Raw genomic sequence first — 20,191 nt, 5'->3', positions numbered from 1 at the left:
TAAGAGATTTGCAAAACATGGGTGGTGTTTTCAGTACGTTAACACTGAGCTAAGGAGACCCCATTTGAGGTCATGACCCACAGTTTAAGAAGCAGTGGCCTAGAGGACATAGAAAATTCCTGGAGATACCATTTCTGGTATGGATCCAGGTAGGAACTGTGGATATGGGCTCCATGGTTATAGGGCTCTTACTGTATTACACACACACACACAAGCCAATACTGAAAATGATAGAACACCACTCCATCCTGTAAGACTATAAATGCAAAAAGCATACAATCAGACACACACACACACACACAATTTTCAATATCCTTGTCAGAATATGGTCACAAAATGAAATTATTTTCGAATGGTCTTTTTGTGCGCTTAAATCAAACTGCAAGCCCACCTGAGCAGGGAAAAACCAGAAGAAAAGATTGCTGTTGTAAGTCTTGTTGACTGTCAGATAGCCTGAATAGCTCTTCACACTGGCTCCTGGCAAAGGGCCCACCAAACTTAACTGCCTTCCTGTTAAAAAAAAAAAAACAGCAACAAAAGCAAGCACAGGAAAAAGAACAATGTTTAAGAAGTGCCCAAGAGTTCAGAAACATGCAAGATATGTGAGCCTCATTTGTGGCTCAAATATGGTATTTTTCAAATATAGGTACACAAGTGGTATCCTTGTGCAATCAAAATTTCAAAGAACTTACATATTTTGTTACTTTTGTAAAATAGCAAAGAATCAAAACAAAATTATTTTTAAAAACGAATAAATTCCAACTTAGATCAAGATAGAAATCAACAAGCAAGTATTTCTGCGTAGTTGCTTCCAACTGATAAGCGAAATGTATGTCCTTCTTTCCCTGAGCTATCACACAGTTACATCGCTTTTGATGCTGCCATGTGATTTACTGACTTTCACCCCACTTAAATAAATCACAAATGCTAAACTGGAAACAGTGGCTATCTTACATTTTGCATTAATCTGAAAGTTGAGGTAAGTAAGACAGAAGAGAAAACAGAAGACATTTCCTAGCTGCCTCTGCCAAGTAAAGACTATAGTACAAGTCAAAAGAGTGCCACATACCTCAACAACCCTCATCCACCCCCCTTGTTTTCTCCTTGCGACATATTAGACATTTGCAAAAATGCAACTAACCAATAACTGATCTATTGTCCCCATTTTTTTCCTTTACCTTCCCTTGTCCCCCCTCTCTTCTAGTAAATATTTAATAACAATTATTTGGAAAGAAATAGTATTGTACAAGTCATGCTGACCTCACTGGATGGGTTCCTCTTTCCAAGCCATTGGCATAACAGAACAAGGTAAGGGGAATGGGGTGCATCACACTGTACAATTAGTGCAGTTTGACACCACTGACTGCCATGGCTCAATCCTATGGAATCATGGGAGCTCCAATTTTCCAAGGTCTTAAGCCTTCCCTACCAAAGGGCACTGGTGCTTCACTAAACTACAAATCCCAGAATTCCATAGCAATTAAAGTGATGTAAAACTGCATTAATTGTACGGTGTAGATGCACCTCTAAAGAAAAAAACTACTGTAAGAAGTATGGGAAACTATTTGCATTTAAGTCTGGAGATGTTTATACATCTAATCAATGGCAGAAAAGAGATAATTAAAAATCCACTCTCCAACTGACATCCAGTCAAAAGAAATTTGAACTTCAACTTTTAGACAATTGCTCCTCCTCCTTCCACATTGCTTAGCTGTGTTGTGACTCAGGTGATGGCATGGAAACATTTCAGATACAGACTGAGCATCCTTTAACCAGAAATTAGAAGTGTTCCAAAATCCAAACCTGTCCACATAGGTGGTTGTGATAGTGAAATCTTTGCTTTCTGTTAGTTTAATGTACACAAACTTTGTTCCATGGACAAAATTATGGGTACAAAGTTTTTGTGAAACATAAACACATTTTGTGTTTAGACTTGGGTTCCATCTCTGATGGAATAGCAATAATAATCCAAAACGTTTTTGGTCCCTAGCATTTCAGATAACGGATGTTCAGCCTGTAATGACTTCTTTGCATACTTTCAATCTTAAGTTTACAACATTTCATTTTACCTTCCTCAGTTCTGCCACTTTCAATGTACGGTGTCAGAAACAGAGGTTGTCCAGGGTCTCCTCCTGATGCCTCGCCATACTTTATTGTTTTGAAAATGCTTCGGAGCAAACTCCATCGCTTATGGGTGTTTCCTAGTTCTAGCATCAAGCTCAGGCTCAGCAATGCTAGCCAAACTGTTGATATCCTGCACATTTTTTCCTTCTGTTACCTAGAAGGGGAGGGGGGGGGGGAGAATACAGTTTGAACAAAAACGTGAACAAAACAAAGTAAAATAGTTGCTGCAGCTTTGTAAAGAGAATTAAAGTCCCACTCAACTTCAGAAGTAGCTTTTCTTCCCAAGTGTAAAAGCAGAAGCACATGCTAAATCTTGCTGTTACTTTCTAGCTGTTGTGCTCTACATGGGATTGCCTGTGCAGACTGTTCAGAAGCTCCAAGTGGTTCAACGGGAGGCAGCCAGATTCCTCACTGGAGCGGCACACAGGGAGCATACAACTCCTCCCCCCCCCCCCCCCCAATTACATCAGCTCCACTGGCTGACAGTCTGCTACTGAGCACAATTCAAAGTGCTGGCTTTGGCCTATAAAGCCCTAAATGGTTCCGGCTCAGCTTACCTGTCCAAACGTATCTCACCCTATGAACCACCTTGGAGGTTAAGAACTTCTGGGGGGGGGGGCTGCTCTCAGTCCCACCTCCTTCGTAGGGGTGTTTGGTGGGGAGGAGAGACAGGGCCTTCTCAGTAGTGGCACCTCAGCTGTGGAACTCCCTTCCCAGTGAAATCAGTTCAGCTTCCTCCCTCCTGACCTTCATAAAGAAATTAAAAACATGGATGTGGGACCATGCTTTCGGACAGTAACTTTTCAGTGCAATAAGTGAATACGGAATAGTGTAATGACGACTAGAATGGTTTTCAACTATGATTTTGGATTGCATGGTTTTATAATTGGTTTTAATATTGTTGTTTGTAACTTTTTGGTTTTAATGTATATGTGTATTTTATAGCTAGTTATATATTTTTGTGGCATCCAATTGTTGCCAACTTGAAAGCTGAATCCCCTTCAGGGTGAGAAGAGTGAGGTATAAATATAGAAAATAAATAAATACTTTCACAAATATAACATTCTCCATCGAATATTACATGTTGGAACTGTCTTTGGAAAAAAATCTTAAAATATCAGGTAGTTCAAATTTGGGCAAAGGTTGATTAACACAAATCATATTACATCCATGCTTTGTGAGCTGCTGTGGCTGAAGTCTAGCGCATTCCTCAAACCAATTTTAAAAAGCTGATATGTAGAAGCTCTCTACATATTTTAGGCAAGTTTATTAGGCGTAGTGCAAGTTCTCGTGTTCCACTTAGTTGATCTCCACATAGAAACTAGCATGAAGAAGTGAAATTAACATATTCACTTCACAGGGTGATTTACCAACTCCTTTGCCAAATGCTTTCCAGTTCCAGTGAATCAAATTTTATTGCTATAATAACAATACACTTCATTAATAAATAATATTAGCAGTTCAAATCCTAGAACCCCAAAATATTCATACATAAACTCACAGAATTCAACTGTTCTTTATGGAGTTTTTTACATGTGGAAATCATAACTTCCGAGCAAGATTTGACAAGGTCTAGCCATTCCACCCTCTTACAAGTGTAAATGCACTTTTTTTTCATTTTCTGCTGTGTCTCTTTATATTGTAAGGGAGTGTGTTCGATTGAGAACAACTAGGAAACTACAGAAACAGATTAAAAATCTATTTAGGTAAAGGTAAAGGTTCTCCCCTGACATTAAGTCCAGTTGTGTCCGACTCTGGGATTGGTGCTCATCTCAATTTCTAAGCTGAAGGGTCTGCGTTGTTCGTAGACACCTCCATGGTCATGTGGTCCGCATGACTATATGGAGCACCGTTACCTCCCTGCCAGAGCAGTACCTATTGATCTACTCACATTTGCACGTTTTCAAACTGCTAAGTTGGCAGAAGCTGGGGCTGACAGTGGAAGCTCACGCCACTCCCTGGATTCAAACCTGTGACCTTTCTGTCAACAAGCTCAGCAGCTCAGTGGTTTAATCCACTGCGCCACCAGGGGCTCTAAAAAAATCCATTTATATATGTATTCATACTAATTTATTTAAAAATACAGCAAAGACTATAGAATTACTTCTGACCACTTTTTGGATAATCCATGTCATATTTCAAACTGCAACAAAAGATGATGGCATGAAAAAACAGTAGGGTTTCACATTCTTCTCATTCAATCCAACAATTTCCAAGGATGCCTTGATTAACCCTAAACTGGCTTGCATGTGGGGGGGATCCATAAAAGCAAGTTTACGTCTATGCTGGAAAGGAAAAGTTTTCAATTAGTCACAGAAGCAGGATTATTTTTCCACATCTCTAAGCATTGATATGGCCAGAGAGACCAACATTGATCAATGGCAATTTCAAGAGTACACAGAGTCTGTGCAGCAAACAGACTGCTTTCTACTGCAAAAGGAGACTGAAGTTTTATTTGGACAAGTTCTACATTGATTTTCCAGTATTACAGATCTATATAAAACAAGCCTGCTGCCGGTCACATGTCTTGGCTTAGAACAGGACGACCTCTGAAGGTTTTCCAAGAAGAAAAAAATAACTGAAGGAAGTTGTGCACAGTTTGCATGTTTCTTTTGCTCAACAAAGTCCTGGGTTCATTGCTGCTTTTTACACACACACACACACACACACACACAAAACCCTTGCCTGTCTCCTCAAAACCAATACAATTCAATAATGCAACTGTGGGTACACTAAACAGTAGAATTAATGAAATTTGACACTACTATACCTGCCATGATTCAATACTATAGAATCGTGAATATTTTCAGTCTTATCTATCAAACAGGGCTGGTGCCTGAAGAACCTACAATTCCCAAGATTGCAGTCACAGCAGTTAAGGTAAAGGTTTCCCCTGACATTAAGTCTAGTCATGTCCAACTCTGTGGGTTGGTGCTCATCTCCATTTCTAAGCTGAAGAGCCAGCGTTATCTGTAGACGCCTTTAAGGTCATATGGCCGGCATGACTGCATGGAGTGCCGTTACCTTCCCATAGAAGCAGTACCTATTGATCTACTCACTTTTGCATGTTTTCGAACTGCTATGATGGCAGAAACTGGGCCTAACAGTGGGAGCTCACTCCGCTCCCCAGATTCGAACTGCCCACTTTTTGGTCAGCAAGTTTAACAGCTTAGTGGTTTAACCTGCTGCACCACCAAGGGGCAGTTACAGTGGTGTTAACCTGCATTAATTCTTCAGTGTGATGCATCCTGTGCATCTTGTAGATGCATCCTGTAAGAAAGCACGATCAAACTCTATATAAGGATTACTTCTCACATGAAAAATGGCACAAGCATTGGACTGGAGCCATATATAAGGTTGCCAACCAACCAGCCAGAACTAGAACTAGATTCTCTCAGGTAGTTGCTACTTCTGAAGGTTGAAAAGCCAAATAAAATACCAGTCAAGACATTCTTGTATCTGGTGTGCCCACAAGTGGGCAGACAGGAGCGGTGGCGGTAGTTATGTGGTTTAAGTTATTGCTTCCTACACAACTTCTAAACCACAGCTGCTCACTCTGATGATTATTCAGTGGTTGATTTTTTGATTGATTTTGAGGTTACGCTGTGGTTTATTTGAGCAATAAATCCAACGACATACAAGGTTCAAACATGGGAACCAGGCAGCTCAGTAAACTATCCAGGTGATTCCAAGCCAACCATAGCAACTTCTGTAGGAAAAATGGCTGCAGAGTAACCCAAGTTCCTCAGAAATAGTGCGGTGGAGACACTGTGCCAACAAGAACCATTTATAACAATTTTGTGAGGAAAATGGCACTTGTGTTCATTTAACAGGTACCTCCTGAATACAAAGGTATGATTTGTCATACATTTTAACTGGGCTGCAAATTGTGCACCCTTTCCCCAACTCCTCCTTTCATTCCTTTTAAAGTCCTGCCAGTGCCCAAAGTTCACACATCCCACTTAGGAAAAGAATAATATTAAAGAAAACATTTCCCAACACACACACACACACAAGCACTTTCACACTCCACAACAGAATAAGGCTGAACAGACTTTATCTAAAGTGTTTGGGAGCAGAAGTGTTTAGGATTTGGGAATATTTGCAGACACACACACACACATCAGTGGTTCCCAACCTGTGGTCCGTGGGCCACCAGTGGTCCACAAGAACTAAAATATGGTCCACGGCCTTGCTGTCTCACTGTTACTACACTGTTGCAACAAGAGAAACTGGTCTCGTGGAACCCTCTTATAGTGCTGAGTCGCCTTATCAGGCTGAAAAATGCGGTATAGAAATAAAGCAAATAAATAAATAAATTATTAAATATGGTTTTCTGTGGGCGAGCAGACGGCGAGTACTGGATGGCATATGTTATGTATCAGAAACTAGAGCTGATGTGGTCTATCCAATGCAATTTTCTGAATAAGTGGCTCAAATAATCAAACCAAATCTAAAGTTGACCAAAAACTGATTTGTAACCCTTTCGGAACTAAGGTTAGAGAGTGGTCCCTGGTCAAAGTGGTTCCTGGTCAAAAAAGGTTGGGAACCACAGATATGTGTGTGTATGTATATGTATATGTGTGTGTGTGTACACACACAGAAAAAGAGAGAGCGAGATGAAGAAAGCGCGACCTGAAGAAAGCGCGACCTGAATATGAAATTAAGATGTGTTATATACACAGCCTATAGGTAATATTGCACACAATATACAGTGTTCCTCACTTATCGCAGATGTTACGTTCCAGGACCACCTGAGATAAGTGAAAATCCACGAAGTAGGGATGCTATATTTATTTTAATATTTATACATTATTTCAGTAGTTATACACTATTTTAAGTCTATATAAACCCTCCCCACACACTTATATACTACATAACCCTTTTCCGTTACCTTATAAACAAAATCCTTCAGTCACTTTAGTTGAACAGCAACTTTTAGACCGTCAACTCCTCTCTCCCCTTCCCCCCTCTCTCTCACTCACTCAATCCCTTTGCCTTCTTTTTCCTCTCCTCTTTTCCCCTCCCTTCCTCCATCCCTCCCCCTTCCCCCTGTACATCACACTTCCTGCTGGCTCCTTTTTGTATGCCTGGCTCCCCCTCCCCTCCTCTTCCTCCTCCTCCTTCCCTTCTTGCTCGCGTCTTCTTTGCCTTCCTCTCCTCTTCCTCCTCTTCCCCCCCCCCCATGGCTCCCCCCACCTGCCTCCCTGTCAGTGTGGTGACTGTGCTGGGAAACATGGCATTTGAGGAGATGTTTTTAACCAAATTCAAGTGGGGCTCCTCACAGGTAACGGTCGAGACTCGGGGCTCAGGGCTGAGAGGGTGCGTGGAAGTTGCGGGGGAGAAGGAAAGGAAGTTGTGGGAGAGAATATTTAAAATATTTTCAGTAAATATTTAAATTCATATTTATTGAAAAACCGCAAAACAGTAAGTCTGCAAAAAGTGAACTGTGAAGTAGCGAGGGAACACTGTATGTTCATAATTTTGTCAATTAAATTTTTTTATATAATGATCCATCATCACATACATGATGGAGGAACCACCACTTAAAAACAACAACAACAACAACAACAACAATTGACCGGCCATCTGCAATTTGGTTTCTTCCTGACATTATTAGGCTACACATTCTGTCAACCACAGCCAATCATCAGGGATGATGAGAACTATAGTCCAAAATATCTAGTGGTGCCATATAAAGGAGGTTGATTAGCATGGAAACACTGTTCCCGGAAACAAATCCAGCACTAATCCATGCTATTTCTATAAAGTTACAGGGATATGGTTAATGCTCGTTAAATCCTAGGAAAAAGCTATTTTATTCCCAAAAGACCCACATCTGAGATTTTCCTTCATGCTCAGAAATCCAATATAAAATATAACCTGTAACTGTAAATGAAATGTTGATGATTACATCAACTTTTCTTTTACTTGACAATCTATTGAATGTTCCTGTAACAATTTGCTGTAGTAGCATAACTAATCAAAGGTTTAGAATTCAAAGACAAAGAGACGGAACAAAAGAGCTATCCGCAGTGGTAAAAAGACAAGGACATATTAGTTCCACTTGAATAAAACTGACTGAAACTTAGGCACACTTAAAACCATCAGAATGTTCTCAATAGCTGTGAAAAAGCAGACAATGTTATCTGGGTACCACAGTTTTGCTGTGCGGGGACTAGGGAAAAGCCAAATTAAAAGGGCATCCAAGATACTTTTTTCTTCTTCTGCAATTCCAAATCCCATTTTTGGGAGGGAAAAACAGATATTCCAAACTTCACATGTTCTTTTCACATTGTAGGAAAATGTCAACACGTCTGTTACAGAATGCAAAACATGTGGCGTAAGGTAAAATAAAGCACATGTTGTTCCCGTTTGATCAGCCCACACACTGCCTTGCCAGAGAAAGAAAATATGCCACGCAGGTGAACAGTAAAGAACAAGCAGTTTACTCTTCTTAAATCCAGAACAAGATATGTACAATGTGATCATTTGCATCATCTCACATAATATCCTTTTATGAGAGATTTAAAATAGTCTTTTCTTTGTCCATGTGAATAAACTCCTTCAAAAGTTCAGGAAGTAAGATCACACTCCAAATTCTGTCTCTGTCTGTTCCTCTCTTCAAACTCTCTCTCTCTGCACTTGCATAGCTCAAGCCTGAACAAAAATTCAACAGTATCCAAAAGTCCCAAGCTTAGCCATCACCCCGGGCATTGCCTGACTAATCAGCTTCATGCATCTTATTTTGCAGTTGACACTGATTCCTTGCATACTCCAACAAAACAGTGGCACTAGGAAGGCATAGAGAAACAAGATCCCCCCCCCCCCCGAAGTCTTACTGCTTTTTGTGTGTGTCAGAAGTGGCTTAAGAAATTGCAAGTTGCTTCTGGTGTGAGAGAGTTGGTCATCTGTAAGGACATTGCCTAGGGGACACTCAGATGTTTTACCATCCTGTAGGAAGCTTCTCTTATGTCCCCGCATGGGAAGCTGGAGCTGACAGACAGGAGCTTACTCCATCTCAGGTATTTGAACTGCCAACCCTCAGGTCAGCAATTCGGCCGGCACAAGGGCCTTATTGGTAACAAATACAACAAATAAAAATAATAATAAGTTCAACAAAATGGGAAGCGGAACTGTCTAGGGCAGTGGTTCTCAACCTGTGGGTCCCCAGATGTTTTGGCCTTCAACTCCCAGAAATCCTAACAGCTGGTAAACTGGCTGGGATTTCTGAGAGTTGTAGGCCAAAACACAAGTAGAGGCAGGAGGCCTTGGAATGTATTTCCTGCAGATACAGTGGTCATACACTGCTGATTTCTAAAGACTGAGGAATTATTATGAATTAAATGATGCTTGTTTGACAAGGCCAGAATATCATCTGTTGCAGAACACGTCTAGATAAGCCAAAGAATCTTTGCCAAATAGCTTTCCAGTAGCAGCTTACAATGATTGAAATATATATCAGTACAGCCAAGATGATTGTTAGTAAGCTAAGAAAGGAATCAATTTTCATGACAGCATTTCACGGCTCCTTAAGATTACAGTTTCTAATGCAACAGTTTGCTAGGCTTTCAAGCAAATGATGAAATCTATCAAAACAATTCAAGATATAATATACTCACTTGGTACTACCAAAACATCATGAAAACACAGGGTTTTTTGACTTACTCATATTCAAAATACAAATTAATACATTTATAAATTGTGCAGGTATGTGAAGTTTATATCAAAATCATCTGACTTCCCTTAGATCAATATAATAAATCAATATTTTAAAGCAACAAAAAATATATTCTCACCAGTATGCCGGCGAAGTCAGCTTGCTTCTTTTCTAGCCTGATCACACACTGGCTACCTAAGTAACTAATTAAATGTTCTGGCAAACAACTATCTCTATAAGTATCATCAGAAGGCAGCTAATTTGTATTCCCTATCAGTGGCACTCCCTCTTGTGGCTGATACTTACCCTTTGATTTCTGTTTTAAATCTCAAAAATGTAAGAACAAATAGAACTATCTGACAACCACCACGTTAGACTACACAGAGAAACCACTGAAATCTACAAGCATGGGGACAATTTCAACAGAAAATAGGAAACCATGAAAACGAACAAAATTTGGCTACCGGTATTTTAAAAACCCCTAAAATCAGGCTAGTAAATAAAGAACAACACTCAGAAAACTGGGGAATTAAAGACATGAAACAATCAGAGCCAGCTAACACATCACAACAAAGGATTCCCCAGGCAGGATGCAGCCAGGCTTTGAAGCTGCAAGGCCATTCAATATCAATCAAATTAACCAATTGCAACATTCACACCTGCCTCAAATAGACAAGAAGAGTTCTTTCTCCCACCCTGGACATTCCAGAAATATATAAATCCCACTTGCCTTGTTTCCAACAGACCTCACAACCTCTAAGGATGACTGCCATAGATGTGGGAGAGAATGCTTCTGAAACATAGCCATACAGCCTGGAAAATTCACAGCAACCCAGGAACTTTTACATTTTGTTAAAAAAAGGCATAATCACTGTAAAATGAGGTTATTTTAATGGAAACAAAAAAGATTTAACAAAACCAAAAAATGGAAGTCACACAACTTCGTGACTATCACTGCCATCTTCTCCACTTTTTCAAATATTGCATGTATTTACTCATTCTACTAGATATTAAAAAGTATGTGTCTTACCCACAAACAGAAAAGATATGTTTCTGGAGGAGAGCTCTCAGAATCTACCAGACAACATAGCTACTAGCCATGATGTCTGGAAGATGTGGGGAAGTGGAGCCAAAAAAGGTATTTTTATGCTTCAGTCTTAACTTGACTTTGCACACGTTTCCAAATAATCTTGTTGAAATCAAAGAATTTTGACAACAATATGAAGCCCTGCAGATGGTATCTCAAAAGAGAGAAAACTGGTTTTAACACCTTTATCACAAAAAGACAAACTCTTCTAATTACTGGAGTTATTATATGGCACCACTTCCAATCTGTTCAGGGTGGCTATAAATAGGTTTTGGTTTTGTTTGGTTTTTTAAAAGGAAGCTTTCCAGTTTTATTTTGGAAATACATAGGATGTTCACTTCAACTCAAAATATTTCCTGGAAACAGGCAGTATCAAGAACTTTTCATTCCCACTACCTATATGAGTTTAATCTAACTCAGCATTTTCCAAAATGAAATGTGTTTGTATTTTTGCATGTTTGTACTATCATGGAAGCTGGAAAGGTAGCATGGAGCCTCCGGTGGTGCATTGGGTTAAACTCTTGCACCAGCAGGACTGCTAACCAAAAGGTCGGCAGTTTGAATCCGGGGAGGTGAGTGAGCTCCCATCTGTCAGTTCCAGCTTCTCATGCAGGGACATGAGCGAAGCCTCCCAAACAATGTTAAAACATCCCGGCGTACCCTGGGCAATGTCCTTGCAGACAGCCAATTTTCTCACACCAGAAATGACTTTCAATTTCTCAAGTCATTCCTAACACGAAAAAAAGGAAAGGTAGCCACCACCAGTAATCACAGCTATTATTTCTATGTAAATTCAACAGAGATCAAATGGAGAAAAGATTAATGTTACCATTAGCAACATTAGTCCCCCATAAGAATGCATTTGTGGGAACTGTGGAGCAAAAACTGATTGGGGTGTTGGGGTGGGGGTTAACCATGGTGAGTACTGGGAGCGACAAAATCACACCAGGAATGCATCTAGTCATAAAAAAGGTACAACCAATGGTACAGCCAATGGGACTGGAAACTTTTTTGTGACGTCCAGAAACTCTGCCAGTATTCATATTTGGGCATATTGAGTATTCGTGCCAAGTTTGGTACTAGTACAAGTACACCATTGTTTGAGTCCACAGTGCTCTCTGGATGCAGGTGAACTGCAACTCCAAAACTCAAGGCCAATGCCCGCCAAACCCTTCCAACATGAGAACTGTATTAAGGGGTTGAGGCATTAGCAAGGTTGAGAAACACCACTCTAAATATTTCTGCAGCAACAGCAAGAATATGCCTGTGGGCATCAAAATGAGGCAATCCCAAGTGGATGGTCCTCCTCAAGGGTCTTCCTCGAGGGGCAAACCAAGAATGGGCAACTTGGAAGTCCCTGAACAGACTCAGAAGTGTAGTGGGCAGATCAAAAGACAACCTGGCAAAATGGCGCTACCTAGTGGAATCCTCCACCTTGTGCGACTATGGAGCAGAACAAACAACTCAGCATTTGTATGCTTGCCCACAATGCCCTGCCTCATGCACAGAGGAAGAACTGTTTAAAGCTACAGACAATGTGGTTGCTGTTGCCCATTTTTGGTCTAAATTTAGCCGCTTATGTTCCCTCTATTTTATCAGTTTTATACTTGTTTATTTATGCAATGCTTTTGACACAAAATAAATAAATAAATCACATTCAGGGCTACTATTTTAGCCTGTTTTCCTTTTCCCATCTTTTCTTCTCACACTTTACTAGCAGATTCTCTGACAAAGCTAAGCAGCCTTTCACCACAATCTTAAGCCAGTCTGGAATTTTCTCTGTACCTTGCCAGACAGTGTTTACTAAAGCTTTCAGTGTTTTTGACAGGTCATTTCTTTCTCTGTGGGTCAGTTTAACACAACACGTCTCACCTGTTCCTTCACTGTGATGCACATAATGTTTTTTAAAAAGAAGCTCAATAGCTGTCATTAAAGAATCTAATGTGTCTGGTAGATAAATGAACTAGAGCAGTGTTTCTCAACCTTCCTAATGCTGCGACCCCTTAATACAGTTCCTCGTGTTGTGGTGACCCCCAACCATAAAATTATTTTCATTGCTACCTCACAACTATAATTTTGCCACTATTATGAATCGTAATGTAAATATCTGATATGCAGGATATATTTTCATTCACTGGACCCAATTGGCACAAATACCTGATACGCCCAAATTTGAATACTGGTGAGGTTGGGGGAGTCTTGATTTTGTCATTTGGGAGCTGTTGTTGCTGGGATTTATAGTTAACCTACAATCAAAGAGCATTCCGAACTCCATCAACGATGGAATTGAACCAATCTTGGCACACAGAACTCCCATGACCAACAGAAAATACTGGAAGGGTTTGGTGGGCATTGATCTTGAGTTTTGGAGTTGTAGTTCACCTACATCCAGACAGCACTGTGGCCTCAAACAATGATGGATCTGGACCAAACTTGGCACAAATACTCAATATGCCCAAATGTGAACACTGGTGGGGTTTGGGGAAAAACAGACCTTGGCATTTGGAAGCTGTAGTTGCTGGGATTTATAGTTCACCTACCCCGATGACCAACAGAAAATATTGCATTTTCTGATGGTCTTTGGCGACCTCTCTGACACCCTCCTCGCGACCCCCAAAGGTCTCCACCCCCAGGTAGAGAAACACTGAACTAGATAATATGAGTTGCCTGACCACCCATACGTAGATCAAGTATGTATTTTGAGACCCTCCATATTTTGTAAAATAAGGCCCAGCAATTCAGCAATGTTGAAAAGTGATTTGAGTTCCAGTTCAACAAAATCTGGAAGACAGAATGGTTCTCAGATGTGTTCAACTAAAATACTGTGTTTCAACTCCCAGAAGCTCTAGTTTATCAAAAACTGGGGATTCTGGGACCTGACGTCCAAAATGCCTGGAAGACCAGAGTTTGGGAAACGATGTTATGTAGTCTGTTAACAATGAAGACACACCTTCAACTACAGGTCTACTAAAGTGCCACTGTAATCTTTCCTTGTCAGCAATGGTAAGGTTTTTGTCCTCTGGCACAAACTTCAAGGAGCAAAGCAAGCAGTTTCTCCAATGTTATACAGAATAGAGTCAGACCTACAAAATGCATAATTTAATATACCTGTCCCAGTTCTGCTTGATGTGACAGAAAATATAATTAAACCAACCCCAGAAAAGCTGCTCAGAAAAACAACAACATATATAACACAAGGAACTATACATCTTTTTTTGCTTTTTTTCACAAATCTTAGCACTATACTGATCCTAGCAGTGGTGGAACTATACCATGAGTTATCACCACTATTATTATTGTCAGCGCCTTTTTCCCCACAGCCAGTTACAATAAACCTAAGGTGCATCTATGCTATAAAATGGATGCATTTCGACAACACATTAATTGTCATTGCTCAGTGGTATTGAATCATGGGAACTGTAGTTTTACAAGCCTTTATCATTATCTGGCAAAGAGTGCTGGTTTCTCATCAACATACAACTCCCATACTTTTGTTGCATTAAGCCATGGCAGTTAAAGGGGTGTCAAAATGCATCAATTGTACAGTGTAGAAGCATCCCTAGCTAAAATTTACACCCTACAGAAATTTTAAAAATGTAATGGGTCAATAAAAATTATATCAATTTAAATATATTTAAAAGAAAATTAAAAATGGGCAATATGCAAGGTCCGCTCTCCCTTAATGTTGAGTCTTCGAAGGTCTGCCAAAATGAAAAAGTCCATGACTGCCTGAAGAAAAATAAGTGAAGAGAGTGGCAGACTCTTCTACACTGCAGCTTTTGGATCTAAATTGCAAAGTAGTCCCAGCCTACTGAAACAGGTTTTCTGGAATGGGTGGGAAGAGGGACAGAAATTAAAAGGAAATAAATTATTGTGACTCCAGAATTGCTTCTGCTAGGTTCCACTGTTTTGCTAGCAGAAGGTTGGCATCCCAAACCTGTCCCTAGAGCCAGAAAGAGTCTAATGGTAGATCCTGGTGATCAGGAAGAGTTCTCTGATTCCATCTTTTAGGTTTGTTTTGTTTTAGGAAGATTATTTTCCTTGTTAAACAGATGAATTAAAACTTTTTTGAGTGAAACAAGACTGGATCTGGATGAGAACACTGTGAACTATTTTTGCACTGGAAACAAATGCCTGGCCTGAATACCATTTTTCCTTGCCCAATTCTCTATTCTGAACCAAACTCCAGCTGGTAGAATTTAAGGGAGAATAAAGGAAAATTAGATCACATTGAGCCTGGTGACTTTCTACCATTTAATCTAGAGCAGCGTCTCTCAACCTAGGGGTCGGGACCTCTGGGGGGTGGGTTGCAAGGGGTTGTGTGAGCGGGGTCACCAAAGACCATCAGAAAACAGTATTTTCTGTTGGTCATGTGGGGTTTGTGTGGGAAGTTTGGTCCAATTCTATTGTTGGTGGGGTTCAGTTTGTAGGTGAACTATACATCCCAGCAACTACAACTCCCAAATGTCAAGGTTTATTTTCTCCAAATTCCACCAGATATTTGGGCATATTGTGTATTTGTGCCAAGTTTGATCCAGATCCATCATTGTTTGAGTCCACAGTGCTCTCTGGATGTAGGTGGACTACAACTCCAAAAATCAAGGTCAATGCCCATCAAACCCTTCCAATATTTTCTGTTGGTCATGGGAGTTCTGTGTGCCAAGTATGGCTCAATTCCATCATTGGTGAGTTCAGAATGCTCTTTGATTGTAGGCCAACTATAAATCCCAGCAACAACAACTCCCAAATGACAAAATCAACCTTCCCAACCCCACCAGTATTCAAATTTGGGTGTATTGGGTAGTTGTGCCAAATTTGGTCCAGTAAATGAAAATATATTCTGCATATCAGATATTTACATTCCAAGTCACAACAGTGGCAAAATTACAGTTATGAAGTATGGTTGGGGGTCACCACAACATGAGGAACTGTATTAAGGAGCATTCAGAAGGTTGAGAAACATTGGATTAACTGTTTCAAGCACAGATGACCTCCCTTAAGTGAAGCCTGTTCTGGCAATGTTTTCAGCCATTGAACACTCTCCTTTGATAGAGGTTGGAAATGGAAAGAGAAAGAGAACTCTATAATATAAGCAGTTTTCAGAAAATTGGACATGCTAATCTGCTTCAATATAAAAAGGAGCTGAAGGGGAAAACAATAAAGGGATTTTGTGGCACTTTTGAGACCAAAGTAAATTGTCTTTAAGGTGCCAGAAGACCGACTCTCTCTTTTCCTTCTTTCTTTTTATTCATAACATAAGTAAAACTTTAAATTAAGCTTAGTGGCAATGAACTGGGCCTGTGTTACCAAAGAAGTCAGCTATGGGAAAGAAGCTCATCCAGCAGACTTGTATACGTTTTGCATAAGAGTCATTTCCCCTTGCCAGTGCTATTATTAAGTCGCCAGAGAGGCAGATTTAAAGAAGTTTAGCAATGGCACTTCTCCTTTGCAAATCTCGACCTGTTCACGAGGGGGAGAAAGAAAGAGTTTTGCTACAGTAAAACAGGCTCTGACCTGTCCTTTTATCAGAGCCAATACTTACCTTGTAGACTTGTTTCAGAATAAGGACTAAAACGAACATAGCTATAGTGAAGAGCAAGCAAGAGCATTTCTAAAAACCTGATGCGTGTTCTGCCTTCAATGCCATGCACAGTTGCACAGTTGCACCTCCATATCCACAGATTCAACCATCCACAGTTTGAAGATATATTTTATTTAAATCCAAAAATCACACTTTGACTTTGTCTTTTAGTAAAAGTAAAGGGAAAGGTTTCCACTGACACGAAGTCTAGTCATGTTCAACTTTGGGGGGTAGTGCTTTCTAAGCCGAGGAGCCAAGATTGTCCATAGACGCCTCCAAGGTCATGTGGCCGGCATGACTGCATGGAGTACCGTTACCTTCCCGCAGAAGTGGTACTTATTGATCGACTCACATTTGCATGTTTTCTAACTGCTTCAACATATCTATGTTGAGCATCCATGGATTATGGCATCCAAGAGGGTCCTGGAAGCAAACCCCAACAGATACAAAGGGCCCATTGTATCATGATCTAGTGAACATCTACACTACTATAAGGAAGAAGGAGCAGGCTTGTCCAGTGATAATGGAGCACCGCTCTCAAAAAATGGCTTTGTGGGGAAATTTTATTATTTATTTCTGGTATTTCTATCCCATTCCTTCTCAACCCCCGAAGGGGGACTCAGGACAGCTTACATTTGACAGCAATTCAATGCCACTACATATAACACAGCAATATAATAACAATTAAAACAATAAGTATAACATTCATTAAAACAGTAAAAAACAGTATTAAAAGTCATAACATCATTCCAGTCAATTCCATATCCAATTCCATGTCCCAAGTGCTATCTATGTCTGTTGTCCAAATGCCTGGTCCCAGAACCATGACTTCAATTTCTTCCTAAATGACAGGAGGGGCGGATCTGATCATACCTCAGTGAGAAGCGAGTTCCACAGGCAGGGGGCCACAACCAAGAAGGCCCTGTCTCTTATCCCTGCCAGACGTATTTGTGATGCTGGCGGAAGCGAGATCACCGCCTCCCCGGATGATCTTAAACTGCAAGGCGGGACATAGAGGGATATGTGTTCAGACAAGTAAGCTGGGCCAGAACTGTATAGGGCTTTAAAGGTCAAAACCAGCACTTTGAATTGGGCTCAGAGATGGACTGGCAGCCAGTGGAGCTGGCATAGCAGGGGGGTGGTATGCTCCCTGTATGTCGCTCCAGTTAGCCCGTTGGATTAGTTGTAATTTCCGAACAGTCTTCAAAGGCAGCCCCATGTAGAGTGCATTACAGTAATCTATTCGGGATGTAACAAGAGCGTGGACCACCATAGCCAGATCAGACATCCCAAGGTATGGGCGCAGCTGACGCACAAGGTTTAATCCAAATAGCATCAATTGGAGTGCCCAGGTATTTCACCCTGAGCTGTGACAGACATGCAGTACATCTGAACTATTTGACACCACTTTAACTGCTCTAGCTCAATGCTATGGGATCACAGGAGCTGTAGTTTTACAAGGTCTGCAGCCTTGCGTGCCAATGAGTGCTGGACCCTCACCAAACTACAACTCCCCTGATTCCACAGCATTGAACCATGGCAGTTAAACTGGGGTCAAACTGCACTGATTCTGCACTAGTGTAAATGCACCCTCCCACACTTTCAGTACAATCCAGGGAGCCTGATATACGAACCGCAGGGAGGCGGTCTTGCCTTGCTTTGCTTGCTCCCCCTCCCAGCTTTTTGTGCCAACCGAGGCAAGGAGATCAGGGTAGGCCCAGGCACTGATCTACACCAACAACAAAACAACACGACCCCAGATTTGCAGCAGAGCCGGGTAAAAGGAGAAAGTCTCCTAAATGGGGAACTTGATGGAAACAAGTCACTTCAATGCACCAATTCCAGCCTTACCTCTCAAGCGTCGGCAGATAAAACAGCCAGCCTTGACCAATGGGAGTTCCGCCGCTTGGAAGGAAAGGCGGGGCTAAAAGCAAAGCCCTCCCTCCTCCTCCTCCTCCTCCTCCTCCTCCTTTTCTCCTCCTCCGGCTCCTCCTCCTCCTCCTCCTCTGCTTTCGGGAAAAGGCATTGCTTCCTGTCCATCAAGCAGTGCCTGCTGCCTCGGGTTATCTTTCACTACTGTCTTCCTTTTAAGAAAACCCATAGTTTTGGAATCTCACCCGAAGTTGCCAAATCGGCCCTGAATTCCCTCTGCACGCTTTGCCCCTTTGGTAGTCTTTTGTGCAACTGTTTTACAGACACCTTAGTCTGAAGTGTGTATGTGTGTCAGCCATAGCAGAGCACCTGATGAACCCACCTGGACACAGCATATTATTTTAGGACACAGAAATGCTGGACCACCTTAACAACCACCATGTCAAGCTTCATAGAGAAGCCACTGAAATCCACAAGCAGGTAGGCAATTTCAACAGAAAGGAGGAAACCATGAAAATGAACAAAATCTGTCTACCAGCATTAAAAAACCTCTAAAAACAGGACAGTAAATAAAGAGCAACACTAAAAAAACCCAGGGAAATTCCAGACAGGAATCAATCAGGGCCAGCTAACACTTCCCAACAAAGGATTCCCCAGTCAGGAAGCAGCCAGGCTTTGAAGCTGCAAGGTCGTTCAATGTTAATCAAGGTGGCCAATTGCAACATTCACACTTGCCTCAAACAAGAGTTCTTTCTCCCACCCTGGACATTATTCCATCTATATCTATATCTATCTATATATATAATAAAGAAGAGTGTTTGTTTGTATCGGACAGAGGAAGGGCGGAGGGCGGTGTATGTGCCAGCGTTTTGATTGGCCAGCCTGAAAGTTCCAACATTCGGATTGGCTGCCGCAGTGGTGCTATTTGCATATGGTCTCTGATTGGCCAGCTTCAAGAGGAGCCCCTGGTGGAGAAGAGGGTTCATGGCAGAAACGGGCCATGACAGAAGGAAATTTGCATATGGTCTCTGATTGGCCAGCCTCAAATCCAACATTCCGAGATGACAAAGAGAGGAAAGGAAAGGCCAGAAGGGGCTGGGTCAGAACACTACCAATACAGACCGAAATTGGCACACAGAGCCCCCATCACCCACTCTACATCCTACTGCAGTTTGGAGGACTATGAACCATGGATGATGGGACTTGCAGTACTACCACTCACATTCTGAGACTGCTGTTAACCTTATCCAATGACTGATCAGGACCACACTTCGCACAGAGACCTCTCATGACCCACTTTACGTCCTGGTGTGGTTTGGCCGGGGATGGACCGTGGATTATGGGACTTGCAGTACCATTGCACAATTCTTCAGACCACTGCAACCCTCATCCAAATAACCAATAAATACCAAACTTGGCACACTGAGTCTCCATGACGCACTCTACATCCAGGTGCAGTTTGAAGGAGGATGCACCATGGACGATGGGACTTGCAATACCTGCACTCCCTTCCTAAGACCATTACAACTGCCAACGATGATGGATCAGTACCACAATTTACACAGAGACCCAGCATGACCCACTCTACATCCTGGTGCGGTTTGGAAGAATTTGACAATGGATGATGGGAATTGCAGTCACTTCACTCACTTCCTGAGACCACTGAGACCCTCGCCGATGACTAATCAAGACTAAACTTGGCACATGGAGCTCCAATGACCCACTCTACATCCTGGTGTAGTTTGGAGGAGGACAGATCATGGATGATGGGACTTCAAGTACCTCCACTCCCCAAGACTGCTGCAAAACTCATCTAATGACCAATCAAGACCAAAGTTGGCACACAGAGCCCCCATGACCCACTCTA

General features: G+C 41.5%; 1 protein-coding gene across 5 annotated transcripts in view; it reads right to left on the bottom strand.

Moving 5' to 3' along the window:
* CPVL (carboxypeptidase vitellogenic like) overlaps positions 1 to 18,387 on the bottom strand; it is a 45,338-nt gene extending 26,951 nt beyond the window's left edge. The window contains exons 1-3 of one of the 5 annotated variants that reach the window (XM_060782005.2): positions 18,304 to 18,387; positions 2,070 to 2,278; positions 392 to 510 (exon numbers count right to left, since the gene is read on the bottom strand). In XM_060782005.2, the coding sequence (XP_060637988.2) occupies positions 392 to 510; positions 2,070 to 2,262 (312 nt within the window). In that variant the 5' untranslated portion in view covers positions 2,263 to 2,278; positions 18,304 to 18,387. Of the gene's footprint in view, positions 1 to 391; positions 511 to 2,069; positions 2,279 to 2,681; positions 2,872 to 9,923; positions 9,985 to 17,325; positions 17,420 to 18,086; positions 18,206 to 18,303 lie in introns of those variants that run through there. The other 4 variants (XM_060782009.2, XM_067470241.1, XM_060782007.2 and 1 more) reach the window with 4 other exon arrangements.
* Positions 18,388 to 20,191: the final 1,804 nt, after the last annotated feature.

This window comes from Anolis sagrei, chromosome 6, assembly GCF_037176765.1.
Source record: "Anolis sagrei isolate rAnoSag1 chromosome 6, rAnoSag1.mat, whole genome shotgun sequence".
NCBI lineage: Eukaryota > Metazoa > Chordata > Lepidosauria > Squamata > Dactyloidae > Anolis > Anolis sagrei.
This window is presented reverse-complemented; position numbering and strand designations above follow the sequence as displayed.